We start from the raw sequence: 17,726 nt of genomic DNA on the forward strand, positions 1-17,726 counted from the left end.
TTTTGCATATGATGTAGTGCTGTTGGCTTCATTAAGCCGTGATCTCCAACTCTCTCTGGAGTGGTTTGTAGCCAAGTGTGAAGCAGTTGGGACGAAGATCAGCACCTCCAAATCTGAGATCATGGTCCTCAGTCGGAAAAGGGTGGCAGGTCCTCAGGGATGAGATCCTGCCCCAAGTAGAGGAGTTCAAGTATCTTGGGGTTTTGTTTACGAATGAGGGCACGAGATAGTGGGAGATCGACAGGCGGATTAGTGCAGCGTCTGCACCGGTCCGTAGTGGTGAAGGAGGAGCTGAGCCAAATGGCGAAGCTCTAGATTTACCAGTCGATCGATGTCCCTACCCTCACCCCATGACGAAAAGAACAAGATCCTGGATATGAGCGGCAGAAATGAGTTTCCTCCGCAGGATGTCCGGGTTCTCCATTAGAGATGGGGTGAAAAGCTCGGTCATCCGGGAGGGACTTGGGGTCGAGCCGCTACTCCTCCGCGTTGAGAGGAGCCAGCTGAGGTGGCTCAAGCATCTGGTTCCTATGCCTCCTGGACGCCTCCCTGAAGAGGTGTTCCGGGCATGTTCCACTGGCAGGAGGCCCCTGGGGCGACCCAGGACATGCTGGAGAGACTATGTCTCTGGCCTAAGAACGCCTTGGGATCCTGCTGGAGGAGCTGGTTGAAGTGGCTGAGCAGAAGGAAATCTGGATTCCATGCTAAAACTGCTGCCCCCGAGACCCGACCCAGGATTAAGCGATAGATAATGGATGGATGGATGGATGGATGGATGAATGAGTGCCATCCCTTCCACTTCAAATGGATTTGACATCTATGGCTTTCTGTGGCAGCCAATGCCAGGCAATGAGTGCATTTTGGGGCATTTTACGTCATTTCCTGTTGATTTATGGTCACTTCATTTTCCTTTTGGGGCATTTACGGTTCACTTCCTGTTGATTTTGGGGCATCTGCAGGTAACTTCCTGTTGATTTTGCATGATTAAAAGGTGTAGTGACTCAAGAATGTCCCCAAATAAATAGGAAATGACTCTAAATCAACAGGATGTAACCTGAAAATGCCCTAAAATGAACAGCGAGTGACCTGTAAATACCCGCAAAAGACTGGCGGTGAACGCTTTGGTTTCATTGACGTTGACGGCGCTAGACGTCCAGTCCAGTCAAAATGAAGTGGATGTCTAGTGCTGTCACTGGCAGCCAGTGAGCTAACCTAGACACTATTGAAATATTGGTAAGAACCTGTTTTTTTTTTCTTTTTTTTTTTTTTAAACAGTGACTTCTTTTCAAAGCGATATCTTGATTCTTGGTGGGAGCATATCAACAGGGCCGTTCCTGACCAATTTGGTGCCCTAGGCAACATATTTGTTGCCCCCCCCCCCCTATTTTCACCACATATATTTAAACACTCACACTGAAAAAGCACTTTATCTCTTTGTAATTTATTATATAAAAACAGAACGAAAAAGTGCAGAAATTAAAAGAAAAATGCTCTAATAACTATTCAAAAGTATCCATAAAAACACTTAAAAAACAAATGCATTAAATAAATTACAATTTTTATTACAATATGATTAACACCCACCCACACAAACCTATATAAAGACTGCAGAACACTTTAAAATGCAACTTTTTTTCACCTTAACCTATAACCTTACCTTGTCATCACTGATGCAAAAGCATCTATTGCACTTTCATATGACAGTTGTTTTGGAAGGTGCACTTCTTTGCTGGACTTTGTGGACCCGGAGGGCTTTTGTCTTTTCATGAAGGCGAATTGTCGCCGTAACGTCTCTCAATTGCGGAGGCTAAAATTAAACTGCGGTTAAAAATAGCACCTTCAAGTAGCTCGCTGGTCTGCTGGGTGGTGAGTGAGACTAGGGTCTGTGGTGAAATCATCGCATCACAAGAAACGGGCAGAAGGCACACTAGAAAAAATATTTCATTATTATTCAAAGACTTATTATGAATGGTTTTGGTGCTTTTTTGTTTTATTGTTTTGTATAATTTTTTGAATACTCCTATCATCAAATATTGAATATTTTTCTTGATGCCCTTTTGGACTCTGCTGCGCCCTTAGGCAGTTGCCTAGCTCGCCTGCACAGGTCTGCATATCGATTAGGGGTGCAGCGGTTCAGTTAGCCCATGGTTCGGTTTGAACCTCGGTTTTGGGATCACGGTTTCGGTTTGCGTTTTGCATTTTTTTTTTCTTTTTAACTGCCTTTATTTTGCTTTTAAAAAATGAAATAAACACTTAAAATGTAAACATTTTCGACTGTTAAAATGCCTCTTAGCTCTTTGGCTAGTGTAGTGACTGACTACTGAAATATTCACACGGTAGTAAAAAAGTTACTTGGCAAAGTAACTGGTGATACCTTTCATGTTTTTTTAAACAAACAAACCCAAAAACATAGTAACCTTTGCTATGTTTGGAGGTCATTTAATGTTATGAATCAACCGTTAAAGTTGATAAAATTGCTCCCGTTTTTGCATTAGTTCCCTTCTCTCTGCTTTCGACATGTGAAAATTTTAAAACTGTTTCATCCTTTAAAGATAGACTCAAGTCAAGATTTTGCCAATTTAGGAGTATTTTAGATAAAAAGTTGCCTAGTTTCGCTCGTAAGGTTTACTACAACAGAGCCTTTCTGAGAAGTTTACTGCTCTAAAATGGCGGCTGTTTACTAATGCTACCGAGTCTGTCATTTCGCATATAGTTCTATATGCATGAGATATCTAGGCGTAGATTGTATGTTGTCGGCTAAGTCAGGTAATATTGGAGCCACCTATCCTAGCATCGCGTTTGCTACAGCGTCTCAACACTCCTCCCTCTCAGAGTCTCTGACTTTTCTCGCGTCATTCAACCAACGCATTTTCTCGTTGCAGAAACGGTGACCAAATCTGAACGGATGAAAAAAAAAAAACGTAATGCACGATAAACGTGCAGATTTTGAACGTAACGTACGGTGTACACATTTAAAAATGAGTGCTCACTTGTACAAATTACGATGAGACAGTACAATTTGACAGGTATGAATTATAGTGGACCGTCACAGTTAGGTAGTAGCACTCTGGAGCACGGGACGTCGAACCATCAGTGGTCAGGGCGAAACTATGTGCTTCAGCGAAATCATCTTCAATGGCTTTGCGTGCGATTTCATAAATGTCGGGGATTATGTTGTTGGAAAAAATATGTCCGCGAGGGAACGATGTAACGTGGGTCAAGCGTTGCAAATAAATTAACGAAGCCCGCTGTGTGTTTTCACTGGTGTCATCATCGGGGTTGTCCTACCCTGAGAAAGTGATATCTGTGGGTGGTACCGGCTGAGGTGTTGGAGTCATGTTATAAAAGTGTTACCATTAGCATGGGTGTTGAGAGAAATGGTGGAGGAAATGTTTTGTATTCATAAATGTGTCCTCAGTTGATGTTGAAATAATGTTCCTATTGCTTGTTATTATTGACATATTATCTTTTCGCCACAAGAGGGCAGGATGGGACTTAATTGTCTAAAGTGCTACTTTTTTTACTTGTTCGTGTTTGACTTTTATTACTTTAATTTTGTGGGATTGCCTGTGAAGACAGCAATGAGAGAGGATGTATCCGCATGTCAGTGGAAATTAAACTTTTTGGCTAAAAGACAACTTATTCTCCGTCAATTCTTCTACGAATGCAACGTTGAGCTGCAACCACCTCAACAATGGGGAACAAGCGCTGAGCAATGCTTGCAATTTTTTTTTTCTTCAATTTTATCTCCCCCTCCTCATTGTAGTCCACAGGGAAACCAAAATGTTGCCACACCGCAGATTTGAAAGAAGCCAGTGCTTCCTCAAAATTCGGTCTCTCCACTCCTCAGCTCGTACGCGAGAGAGGGCGTTACTCGGCTTCTAATACACAGGTACTTGACAGCGATCCGACATTTACTTGCGGGGCGGGAATTTCTTCACAGTGGTGCATCACGTCACACACTCAATTCAGTCCACAAGCGTTCGGAATACATTAATTGCAAAACCGTTCATAAAGACATATTGAACCGTACAGGGCGAACAGTACGGTTCGGCCTTGAACCGCAAACCGTTGCTCCGCTAATATCGATAAACTTTTGGTCTACAAAGTATGGCGATATATCACCTTTTCGATAAAATGGCTCACCCCTAGTTTTAACAAGGTGGGGAAATTACTTTTTCACAAAGGATTAGATCAGGTATATTTTGTTCCCTTTTGATCAATAAGACGATAATTTAAAAAATAATTTGTATTTACTTGAGTCACCTTTTTGAAATATTAAAAAATTTGCTCGATGACCTGAAACATTTAACTCCTGGCTGCCATTGCATGAGGCAGCATGGTTTTGTCAGTGGTGCCAAACTCGCCTGGGAGCCAGATTACTTTGTTTTCTGTTTTTTTTTTTTTCCCTTCAGGGCAATGACCAGATCCGTTTTGAGCTCACTTTCTATGCACTTTATCCTGGGGTTAAGGTGAGTCAGTTCACATGATGGATTTGTGGAGAGGAGAACCTAATGTAGCCCTGTGCCAGGAACGCACACTCATCCACTTGTCTGTGTGTGCTTTGCAGATAATTGCACCCTGGAGGATTCCTGAGTTCTACAACCGTTTCCGAGGGAGAATAGACCTGTTGGAATATGCAGAGGTATGACAGTAGCATAATTTTTGGTTTGGTTGCTTACATGGTTAGATACAGTGGGGCAAATAAGTCAACCACTAATTGTGTAAGTTCTCCCACTTGAAAAGTATTAGAGCGGCCTGTAATAGTCAACATGGGTAAACCTCAACCATGAGAGACAATGTGGGAAAAAACCCCCAGAAAATCACAGTGTTTGATTTTTAAAGAATTTATTTGCAAATCATGGTGGAAAATAAGTATTTGGTCAATAACAAAAGTTCATCTCAATACTTTGTTATGTACCGTTTGTTGGCATAACGGAGGCCAAACATTTTCTGTAACTCTTCACAAGCTTTTCACACACTGTTGCTGGTATTTTGGCCCATTCCTCCATGCAGATCTCCCCTAGAGCAGTGATGTTTTGGGGTTGTCATTGGGCAACACGGACTTTCAACTCCCTCCACATATTTTCTATGGGGTTGAGATCTGGAGACTGGCTAGGCCATTCCAGGATCTTGAAATGCTTCTTACGAAGCCACTCCTTTGTTGCCCTGGCTGTGTGTTTGGGATCATTGTCATGCTGAAAGACCCAGCCACGTCTCATCTTCAATGCCCTTGCTGATGGAAGGAGATTTTCACTCAAAATCTCTCGATACATGGCCCATTCATTCTTACCTTTACACAGATCAGTCGTCCTGGTCCCTTTGCAGAAAAACAGCCCCAAAGTATGATGGTTCCACCCCCATGCTTCACAGGGGGTACAGTGTTCTTCAGATGCAATTCAGTATTCTTTCTCCTTCAAACACGAGAACCTGTGTTTCTACCATAAAGTTCTATTTTGGTTTTATCTGACCATAACACATTCTCCCAATCCTCTTCTGGATCATCCAGACGCTCTCTAGCGAACTGCAGACGGGCCTGGACATGTACCTTCTTCAGCAGGGGGACACGTCTGGCAGTGCAGGATTTGAGTCCCTGGTGGCGCATTGTGTTACTGATAGTAGCCTTTGTTACTGGTGTCCCAGCTCTCTGTAGGTCATTCACTAGGTCCCCCCATGTGGTTCTGGGATTTTTGCTCACCGTTCTTGTTATCATTTTGACGCCACAGGGTGAGATCTTGCATAGAGCCCCAGATCGAGGGAGATTATCAGTGGTCTTGTATGTCTTCCATTTTCTAATAATTGCTTCCACAGTTGATTTCTTTACACCAAGCGTTTTACCTATTGCAGATTCAGTCTTCCCAGCCTGGTGCAGGTCTACAATTTTTTCCCTGGCGTCCTTCGACAGCTCTTTGGTCTTGGCCATAGTGGAGTTTGGGGTGTGACTGACTGAGGTTGTGGACAGGTGTCTTTTATACCGATAATGAGTTAAAACAGGTGCAATTAATACAGGTAACGAGTGGAGCGTCGTTAGACCTCGTTAGGCATCGTTAGAAGAAGTTAGACCTCATTGACAGCCAGAAATCTTGCTTGTTTGTAGGTGACCAAATACTTATTTTCCACTCTAATTTGGAAATAAATTCTTTAAAAATCAAACAATGTGATTTTCTGTTTTTTTTTCACATTCTGTCTCTCATGGTTGAGGTTTACCCATGTTGACAATTACAGGCCTCTCTAATTTTTTCAAGTAGGAGAACTTGACTAAAAACTTATTTGCCCCACTGTATATGACTGTTACCTAAGCTTTGAGGCCAATGGTGAGGCCACATCGTTTACGTGATTGTCGTTATGCAGTTTGTACACTAGAGGGCGGTGTGCATCCGTTTGGCTCACTTGTTCAAGACTCCTCACGGTTTGGCATTTAACGTTGTCACGAAATGTTTAAAGTTCTGGACCGGATTTATTTATATTTTTTATATATATAGTGTATTTTTTCAGAAATTAGTCAGTCCCAACGAGGGGGTGTTATTTCATTTTAATTTAGGTTTCACAGCTGTTTTGAACAAATTTTTGGATGCAGAATTCAAAACTGATTTATTTGTTTTCATCACGTCAAGTTTTCTAACTATAGGATCCCTGTTTTCGTTTAAAAAAAATATTATAATTACTATACTTAACATATGTGCTTGTTTTAAAAATAAAAATGTTAAGATACTGTATTGAAATACAGGCACGAATTCAATGTTTTATTTAACACAATTATGTTTTTACAAAAGATATGACTACTGTAAATATAATTGTGTGCAAGTACAGTATTAACAAGTTGGTAAGATGTGAAAAACTTGTGACAGAAAATAACTGGATTTTTTGAATCAACATGCCATTCTAGTTTGATTCAGAATGAAATTTTAGATAGTCTCAGCAGTTTCACAGTGTTATTTATTGATTTATTTATCTCACAAACTGTTGACAGCATTATTGGGTTTGCTTGACAATTTAATGGCTGAGCAAACATGCTGGTTTTTTTATTTTTTATTTTTTTATGTTTCCCAAAAACATGCTTTGGGAGGTAACTACATAATGCTCGGGTCTTGATTAACACGAATACTGTACGTATTTGGTTGTATTCATGACAACAGGTGGTGACACTGTTAATGCTTTAATTCTGCCATCTAGTGGCTAAGCATTTAATTGTTCAGCCTTGCACTAAAGGTTTCTCTTGCATATATTTGAGTGACAGAAAACAACTTTTTTTTTTTCCTCGAACACTCCACCAATTAAGTGGAAGTCAGACAATACCATTATATTCACTTGACCTGGTAACTAATTTATACATATACCTTGGAGTCTGTTATCTGTCTCTAATCAATTATGGACATTGTGCATTTCCGTTGAAACGTAGAAACAAGGCATCCCTGTGCCCGTCACTCCACGAGCCCCCTGGAGCATGGACGCTAATCTTATGCATATAAGGTAGGCCCATTTAAACCACATTGTCCATAAAGTAGATTATGCTTATAATTTTTTCCCCCAATATTAACTTTGTTTCTTAACAGCTATGAGTCCGGCATCCTGGAAAACCCTAAGGTATGCTGTGTCTATTATTCTTTTTATTATTTTGTTGTTGTTGTTGTTGAGAGGAGAGGGGTCAAAAGTCTATTTTAGGCATCTGATCAATAGAATGGAAGTTTGTCAAAATTTTCTCAAAAACAACAGTCTCTCTTACTTCTTACACTGAAAACAATAATTGGTGGATTTACTTGATAAAATCATTGTAACAACTAGAAACTGCAATTTCGGGAGAAATTACACACCTTGGTCTTTCCTCTGTGGAGATACAGATCTTAGCCCCACTCAGGTCTATCAATAGAATGGATCATAATGCCAGTCATTGGCAAAAAACAAAGTAAAAGCCGTTAGAAATGAATGGGAGAATTGGACGTCCATGGACGTCAATGGCGGCACCTTTCATAATTGTTAATGGAATCGGGGAAGTTTGGGGGACACGTCCTAATGATATGTAGTCATTTTCTGTTGATTTGGGGAAAAAAAAAAATTTCCCATTGAAAATGAATGGGAAAAATTTTGGACGTCCATGGACGTCAATGGTATCAACTTACATAAGCGTCAATGGAATCCAAGTACATTGGCATCAATAAAATGAACAAACATGAAGAAATGCCATTGGAAATGAATGGGAAGTTTGGACGTCCATGGACGTCAATGGCATCACCCTCCATAAGAGGCAATGCAATCGGGGACATTTGGGCGACACGTCCTATTGATATCTAGTCATTTTCTGTTGATTTGGGGAAAAAAAAAAATTTCCCATTGAAAATGAATGGGAAAAATTTTGGACGTCCATGGACGCCAATGGTATCAACTTACATAAGCGTCAATGGAATCCAAGTACATTGGCATCAATAGAATGAAAAAACATGAAGAAATGCCATTGGAAATGAATGGGAAGTTTGGACGTCCATGGACGTCAATGGCATCACCCTCCATAAGCGGCAATGCAATCGGGGACATTTGGGGGACACGTCCTAATGATATCTAGTCATTTTCTGTTGATTTGGGGAAAAAAAAAAAAATTCCCATTGAAAATGAATGGGAAAAATTTTGGACGTCCATGGACGTCAATGGCAGCACCCTCCATAAGCGTCAATGGATTTGGGGACGTTTGGGGTATACGTCCTATTAATATCTGGTCATTTTCTGTTGATTTGGGGAAATTTAGTTTTTTCCCCATTGAAAATGAATGGGAAAAATTTTGGACGTCCAAGGACGTCAATGGCAGCACCCCCTATAAGCGTCAATGGAGTTGGGGACATTTGGGGGACACATCCTATTGATATCTGGTCATTTTCTGTTGATTTGGGGAAGTGTAGTTTTTTCCCCATTGAAAATGAATGGGAAAAATTTTGGACGTCCATGGCCGTCAATGGCATCGACATTCATATAGTCAATTGAATCCAAGTACATTGGCATCAATAGATTCGACATGCATGGCCGTCAATGGCATCAATACAATGTAAATTCCATTGGAAATCCCATTGGAAGTGAATGGGAACTTTTCCCATTCGAAATGAATGGGATAGTTTTTGGCAAATTTCCGAGGAAGCGTAATTTTTTTCCAAATTCTGTATACAACTTTTATGCCCCTCACCGTCCCGGAATTTTTGATGCCCAAATTATGTGATTTGGTCAAAAATTGTAGGACTAGATACATTTTGAAACTTTTTTTTTTTCACGGAAAATTGCCGTTTACGGACGAACGGAAAAATTTTCGGGGCCATTTGTAAAGTTTCCTGTGTCACGCGAAAATTCCGGTCGTGCCGATACTTGAACGGTGCCGATCGGTCTAACGGTTCGGGCTGTGAAGCGCGCGTTTTTTTTCCATTCAAAATGAATAGGAAAGTTTTTGGCAAATTTCCGGGGAACCGTAAATTTTTGCCAAATTCTGTATACAACTTTTATGCCCCTCACCGTCCCGGAATTTTTGATACCCAAATTACGTGATTTGGTCAAAAATTGTAGGACTAGATACATTTTTAAAGTTTTTTTTTTTTTCGGAAAATTGCCGTTTACGGGCGAACGGAAAATTTTTCGGGGTCGTTTGAAAAATTCCCATCGTCGCGCGAAAATTCCGGTCGTGCCGATACTTGAACGGTACCGATCGGAGGTACGGTTCGGGCTGTGCGACGCGCCGAAAAAAACGTCAACAATTATTGAATAATAAATAATAACTAGAAACTGCAATTTCGGGAGAAATTACACCTTGGTCTTTCCTCTGTGGAGATACAAATCTTAGCCCCACTCAGGTCTATCAATAGAATGGACCATAATGCCAGTCAATGGCACTAAACAAAGTAAAAGCCATTAGAAAAGATTGGGAGAATTGGACGTCCATGGCCGTCAATGGCGGCACCCTTCATAAGCGTCAATGGAATTGGAGAAGTTTGGGGGACACGTCCTATTGATATCTGGTCATTTTTTGTTGATTTGGGGAAAAAAAAAAAATTCCCATTGAAAATGAATGGGAAAAATTTTGGACGTCCATGGACGTCAATGGTATCAACTTACATAAGCGTCAATGGAATCCAAGTACATTGGCATCAATAGAATGAACAAACATGAAGAAATGCCATTGGAAATGAATGGGAAGTTTGGACGTCCATGAACGTCAATGGCATCACCCTCCATAAGCAGCAATGCAATCGGGGACATTTGGGGGACACGTCCTAATGATGTCTAGTCATTTTCTGTAGATTTGGGGAAAAAAAAAAATTTCCCATTGAAAATGAATGGGAAAAATTTGGACGTCCATGGACGTCAATGGTATCAACTTACATAAGCGTCAATGGAATCCAAGTACATTGGCATCAATAGAATGAACAAACATGAAAAAATGCCATTGGGATTTAATGGGAAGTTTGGACGTCCATGAACGTCAATGGCATCACCCTCCATAAGCGGCAATGCAATCGGGGACATTTGGGGGACACGTCCTAATGATATCTAGTCATTTTCTGTTGATTTGGGGGGAAAAAAAAAATTCCCATTGAAAATGAATGGGAAAATTTTTGGACGTCCATGGACGTCAATGGTATCAACTTACATAAGCGTCAATGGAATCCAAGTACATTGGCATCAATAGAATGAACAAACATGAAGAAATGCCATTGGGATTTAATGGGAAGTTTGGACGTCCATGAACGCCAATGGCATCACCCTCCATAAGCGGCAATGCAATCGGGGACATTTGGGGGACACGTCCTAATGATATCTAGTCATTTTCTGTTGATTTGGGGAAAAAAAAAAAATTCCCATTGAAAATGAATGGGAAAAATTTTGGACGTCCATGGACGTCAATGGTATCAACTTACATAAGCGTCAATGGAATCCAAGTACATTGGCATCAATAGAATGAACAAACATGAAGAAATGCCATTGGAAATAAATGGGAAGTTTGGACGTCCATGGACGTCAATGGCATCACCCTCCATATGCAGCAATCCAATCGGGGACATTTGGGGGACACGTCCTAATGATATCTAGTCATTTTCTGTTGATTTGGGGAAAAAAAAAAATTTCCCATTGAAAATGAATGGGAAAAATTTTGGACGTCCATGGACGTCAATGGTATCAACTTACATAAGCGTCAATGGAATCCAAGTACATTGGCATCAATAGAATGAACAAACATGAAGAAATGCCATTGGAATTAATGGGAAGTTTGGACGTCCGTGGACGTCAATGGCATCACCCTCCATAAGCAGCAATGCAATGGGGCACATTTGGGGGAAACGTCCTATTGATATCTAGTCATTTTCTGTTGATTTGGGGAAAAAAAAAAAAATTCCCATTGAAAATGAATGGGAAAAATTTTGGACGTCCATGGACGTCAATGGTATCAACTTACATAAGTGTCAATGGAATCCAAGTACATTGGCATCAATAGAATGAACAAACATGAAGAAATGCCATTGGAAATAAATGGGAAGTTTGGACGTCCATGGACGTCAATGGCATCACCCTCCATATGCAGCAATCCAATCGGGGACATTTGGGGGACACGTCCTAATGATATCTAGTCATTTTCTGTTGATTTGGGGAAAAAAAAAAATTTCCCATTGAAAATGAATGGGAAAAATTTTGGACGTCCATGGACGTCAATGGTATCAACTTACATAAGCGTCAATGGAATCCAAGTACATTGGCATCAATAGAATGAACAAACATGAAGAAATGCCATTGGAATTAATGGGAAGTTTGGACGTCCGTGGACGTCAATGGCATCACCCTCCATAAGCAGCAATGCAATGGGGCACATTTGGGGGAAACGTCCTATTGATATCTAGTCATTTTCTGTTGATTTGGGGAAAAAAAAAAAAATTCCCATTGAAAATGAATGGGAAAAATTTTGGACGTCCATGGACGTCAATGGTATCAACTTACATAAGCGTCAATGGAATCCAAGTATATTGGCATCAATAGAATGAACAATCATTAAGAAATGCCATTGGAAATGAATGGGAAGTTTGGACGTCCGTGGACGTCAATGGCATCACCCTCCATAAGCAGCAATGCAATCGGGCACATTTGGGGGAAACGTCCTATTGATATCTAGTCATTTTCTGTTGATTTGGGGGAAAAAAAAAATTTCCCATTGAAAATGAATGGGAAAAATTTTGGACGTCCATGGACGTCACTGGTATCAACTTACATAAGCGTCAATGGAATCCAAGTACATTGGCATCAATAGAATGAACAAACATGAAGAAATGCCATTGGAAATGAATGGGAAGTTTGGACGTCCCTGGACGTCAATGGCATCACCCTCCATAAGCAGCAATGCAATCGGGGACATTTGGGGGACACGTCCTATTGATATCTAGTCATTTACTGTTGATTTGGGGAAAAAAAAAAAATTCCCATTGAAAATGAATGGGTAAAATTTTGGACGTCCATGGACGTCAATGGCAGCACCCCCCATAAGCGTCAATGGAGTTGGGGACGTTTGGGGTATACGTCCTATTGATATCTGGTCATTTTCTGTTGATTTGGAGAAATGTAGTTTTTTCCCCATTGAAAATGAATGGGAAAAATTTTGGACGTCCATGTAAGTCAATGGCGGCACCCTTCATAAGCGTCAATGGAATTGGGGAAGTTTGGGGGACACGTCCTATTGATATCTGGTCATTTTCTGTTGATTTGGGGTAATTTTGTTTTTTCCCCATTGAAAATGAATGGGAAAAATTTTGGACGTCCATGGCAGTCAATGGCATCGACATCCATATAATCAATTGAATCCAAGTACATTGGCATCAGTAGATTCGACATGCATGGCCGTCAATGGCATCAATGCAATGTAAATTCCATTGGAAATCCCATTGGAAGTGAATGGGACTTTTCCCATTCGAAATGAATGGGATAGTTTTTGGCAAATTTCCGAGGAAGCGTAATTTTTTTCCAAATTCTGTATACAACTTTTATGCCCCTCACCGTCCCGGAATTTTTGATGCCCAAATTATGTGATTTGGTCAAAAATTGTAGGACTAGATACATTTTGAAACTTTTTTTTTTTTCACGGAAAATTGCCGTTTACGGACGAACGGAAAAATTTTCGGGGCCATTTGTAAAGTTTCCTGTGTCACGCGAAAATTCCGGTCGTGCCGATACTTGAACGGTGCCGATCGGTCTAACGGTTCGGGCTGTGAAGCGCGCGTTTTTTTTCCATTCAAAATGAATAGGAAAGTTTTTGGCAAATTTCCGGGGAACCGTAAAGTTTTGCCAAATTCTGTATACAACTTTTATGCCCCTCAATGTCCTGGAATTTTTGATGCCCAAATTATGTGATTTGGTCCAAAATTGTAGGACTAGATACATTTTGAAACTTTTTTTTTTTTCCGGAAAATTGCCGTTTACGGGCGAACGGAAAATTTTTCGGGGCCGTTTGAAAAATTCCCATCGTCGCGCGAAAATTCCGGTCGTGCCGATACTTGAACGGTACCGATCGGAGGTACGGTTCGGGCTGCGCGGCGCGCCGAAAAAAACGTCGACAATTATTGAATAATAATAATAACTAGAAACTGCAATTTCGGGAGAAATTACACACCTTGGTCTTTCCTCTGTGGAGACACAGATCTTAGCCCCACTCAGGTCTATCAATAGAATGGATCATAATGCCAGTCATTGGCAAAAAACAAAGTAAAAGCCGTTAGAAATGAATGGGAGAATTGGACGTCCATGGACGTCAATGGCGGCACCTTTCATAATTGTTAATGGAATCGGGGAAGTTTGGGGGACACGTCCTAATGATATCTAGTCATTTTCTGTTGATTTGGGGAAAAAAAAAAAATTCCCATTGAAAATGAATGGGAAAAATTTTGGACGTCCATGGAAGTCAATGGTATCAACTTACATAAGCGTCAATGGAATCCAAGTACATTGGCATCAATAAAATGAACAAACATGAAGAAATGCCATTGGAAATGAATGGGAAGTTTAGACGTCCATGAACGTCAATGGCATCACCCTCCATAAGCGGCAATGCAATCGGGGACATTTGGGGGAAACGTCCTAATGATATCTAGTCATTTTCTGTTGATTTGGGAAAAAAAAAAAAAAATCCCATTGAAAATGAATGGGAAAAATTTTGGACGTCCATGGACGTCAATGGTATCAACTTACATAAGCGTCAATGGAATCCAAGTACATTGGCATCAATAAAATGAACAAACATGAAGAAATGGCTTTGGAAATGATTGGGAAGTTTGGACGTCCATGGACGTCAATGGCATCACCCCCCATAAGCGGTAATGCAATCGGGGACATTTGGGGGACACGTCCTAATGATATCTAGTCATTTTCTGTTGATTTGGGAAAAAAAAAAAAAAATCCCATTGAAAATGAATGGGAAAAATTTTGGACGTCCATGGACGTCAATGGTATCAACTTACATAAGCGTCAATGGAATCCAAGTACATTGGCATCAATAAAATGAACAAACATGAAGAAATGGCTTTGGAAATGATTGGGAAGTTTGGACGTCCATGGACGTCAATGGCATCACCCCCCATAAGCGGTAATGCAATCGGGGACATTTGGGGGACACGTCCTAATGATATCTAGTCATTTTCTGTTGATTTGGGGAAAAAAAAAAATTCCCATTGAAAATGAATGGGAAAAATTTTGGACGTCCATGGACGTCAATGGTATCAACTTACATAACCGTCAATGGAATCCAAGTACATTGGCATCAAAAGAATGAACAAACATGAAGAAATGCCATTGGAAATGAATGGGAAGTTTGGACGTCCCTGGACGTCAATGGCATCACCCTCCATAAGTAGCAATGCAATCGGGGACATTTGGGGGACAGGTCCTATTGATATCTAGTCATTTTCTGTTGATTTGGGGAAAAAAAAAAAATTCCCATTGAAAATGAATGGGAAAAATTTTGGACGTCCATGGACGTCAATGGTATCAACTTACATAAGCGTCAATGGAATCCAAGTACATTGGCATCAATAAAATGAACAAACATGAAGAAATGCCATTGGAAATGAATGGGAAGTTTAGACGTCCATGAACGTCAATGGCATCACCCTCCATAAGCGGCAATGCAATCGGGGACATTTGGGGGACAGGTCCTATTGATATCTAGTCATTTTCTGTTGATTTGGGGAAAAAAAAAAATTTCCCATTGAAAATGAATGGGTAAAATTTTGGACGTCCATGGACGTCAATGGCAGCACCCCCCATAAGCGTCAATGGAATTGGGGACGTTTGGGATATACGTCCTATTGATATCTGGTCATTTTCTGTTGATTTGGAGAAATTTAGTTTTTTCCCCATTGAAAATGAATGGGAAAAATTTTGGACGTCCATGTAAGTCAATGGCGGCACCCTTCATAAGCGTCAATGGAATTGGGGAAGTTTGGGGGACACGTCCTATTGATATCTGGTCATTTTCTGTTGATTTGGGGTAATTTTGTTTTTTCCCCATTGAAAATGAATGGGAAAAATTTTGGACGTCCATGGCAGTCAATGGCATCGACATCTATATAGTCAGTTGAATCCAAGTACATTGGCATCAGTAGATTCGACATGCATGGCCGTCAATGGCATCAATGCAATGTAAATTCCATTGGAAATCCCATTGGAAGTGAATGGGACTTTTCCCATTCGAAATGAATGGGATAGTTTTTGGCAAATTTCCGAGGAAGCGTAATTTTTTTCCAAATTCTGTATACAACTTTTATGCCCCTCACCGTCCCGGAATTTTTGATGCCCAAATTATTTGATTTGATCAAAAATTGTAGGACTAGATACATTTTGAAACTTTTTTTTTTTTCACGGAAAATTGCCGTTTACGGACGAACGGAAAAATTTTCGGGGCCATTTGTAAAGTTTCCTGTGTCACGCGAAAATTCCGGTCGTGCCGATACTTGAACGGTGCCGATCGGTCTAACGGTTCGGGCTGTGAAGCGCGCGTTTTTTTTCCATTCAAAATGAATAGGAAAGTTTTTGGCAAATTTCCGGGGAACCGTAAATTTTTGCCAAATTCTGTATACAACTTTTATGCCCCTCACCGTCCCGGAATTTTTGATGCCCAAATTATGTGATTTGGTCAAAAATTGTAGGACTAGATACATTTTGAAACTTTTTTTATTTTTCGGAAAATTGCCGTTTACGGGCGAACGGAAAATTTTTCGTGGCGGTTTGAAAAATTCCCATCGTCACGCGAAAAATCCGGTCGTGCCGATACTTCAACGGTGCCGATCGGTGCTACGGTTTGGGCTGTGCGTTGGCTCAAAAAAACGCGGAGAATTATTGAATAATAATAATAACTAGAAACTGCAATTTCGGGAGAAATTACACACCTTGGTCTTTCCTCTGTGGAGACACAGATCTTAGCCCCACTCAGGTCTATCAATAGAATGGATCATAATGCCAGTCATTGGCAAAAAACAAAGTAAAAGCCGTTAGAAATGAATGGGAGAATTGGACGTCCATGGACGTCAATGGCGGCACCTTTCATAATTGTTAATGGAATCGGGGAAGTTTGGGGGACACGTCCTAATGATATCTAGTCATTTTCTGTTGATTTGGGGGAAAAAAAAAAATTCCCATTGAAAATGAATGGGAAAAATTTTGGACGTCCATGGAAGTCAATGGTATCAACTTACATAAGCGTCAATGGAATCCAAGTACATTGGCATCAATAAAATGAACAAACATGAAGAAATGCCATTGGAAATGAATGGGAAGTTTAGACGTCCATGAACGTCAATGGCATCACCCTCCATAAGCGGCAATGCAATCGGGGACATTTGGGGGAAACGTCCTAATGATATCTAGTCATTTTCTGTTGATTTGGGAAAAAAAAAAAAAAATCCCATTGAAAATGAATGGGAAAAATTTTGGACGTCCATGGACGTCAATGGTATCAACTTACATAAGCGTCAATGGAATCCAAGTACATTGGCATCAATAAAATGAACAAACATGAAGAAATGGCTTTGGAAATGATTGGGAAGTTTGGACGTCCATGGACGTCAATGGCATCACCCCCCATAAGCGGTAATGCAATCGGGGACATTTGGGGGACACGTCCTAATGATATCTAGTCATTTTCTGTTGATTTGGGAAAAAAAAAAAAAAATCCCATTGAAAATGAATGGGAAAAATTTTGGACGTCCATGGACGTCAATGGTATCAACTTACATAAGCGTCAATGGAATCCAAGTACATTGGCATCAATAAAATGAACAAACATGAAGAAATGGCTTTGGAAATGATTGGGAAGTTTGGACGTCCATGGACGTCAATGGCATCACCCCCCATAAGCGGTAATGCAATCGGGGACATTTGGGGGACACGTCCTAATGATATCTAGTCATTTTCTGTTGATTTGGGGAAAAAAAAAAAATTCCCATTGAAAATGAATGGGAAAAATTTTGGACGTCCATGGACGTCAATGGTATCAACTTACATAACCGTCAATGGAATCCAAGTACATTGGCATCAAAAGAATGAACAAACATGAAGAAATGCCATTGGAAATGAATGGGAAGTTTGGACGTCCCTGGACGTCAATGGCATCACCCTCCATAAGTAGCAATGCAATCGGGGACATTTGGGGGACAGGTCCTATTGATATCTAGTCATTTTCTGTTGATTTGGGGAAAAAAAAAAATTTCCCATTGAAAATGAATGGG

General features: G+C 40.5%; 1 protein-coding gene across 1 annotated transcript in view; it reads left to right on the forward strand.

Moving 5' to 3' along the window:
- The window catches only part of ass1 (argininosuccinate synthase 1), a 227,648-nt gene that overhangs the window by 21,636 nt on the left and 188,286 nt on the right, over positions 1-17,726 (forward strand). The window contains exons 5-8 of the mRNA XM_057818992.1: positions 4,416-4,472; positions 4,571-4,645; positions 7,400-7,470; positions 7,554-7,584. Of these exons, the coding sequence (XP_057674975.1) occupies positions 4,416-4,472; positions 4,571-4,645; positions 7,400-7,470; positions 7,554-7,584 (234 nt within the window). The remainder of the gene's footprint in view (positions 1-4,415; positions 4,473-4,570; positions 4,646-7,399; positions 7,471-7,553; positions 7,585-17,726) is intronic.

Source organism: Corythoichthys intestinalis, chromosome 17 (assembly GCF_030265065.1).
Source record: "Corythoichthys intestinalis isolate RoL2023-P3 chromosome 17, ASM3026506v1, whole genome shotgun sequence".
Taxonomy (NCBI): Eukaryota; Metazoa; Chordata; class Actinopteri; order Syngnathiformes; family Syngnathidae; genus Corythoichthys; species Corythoichthys intestinalis.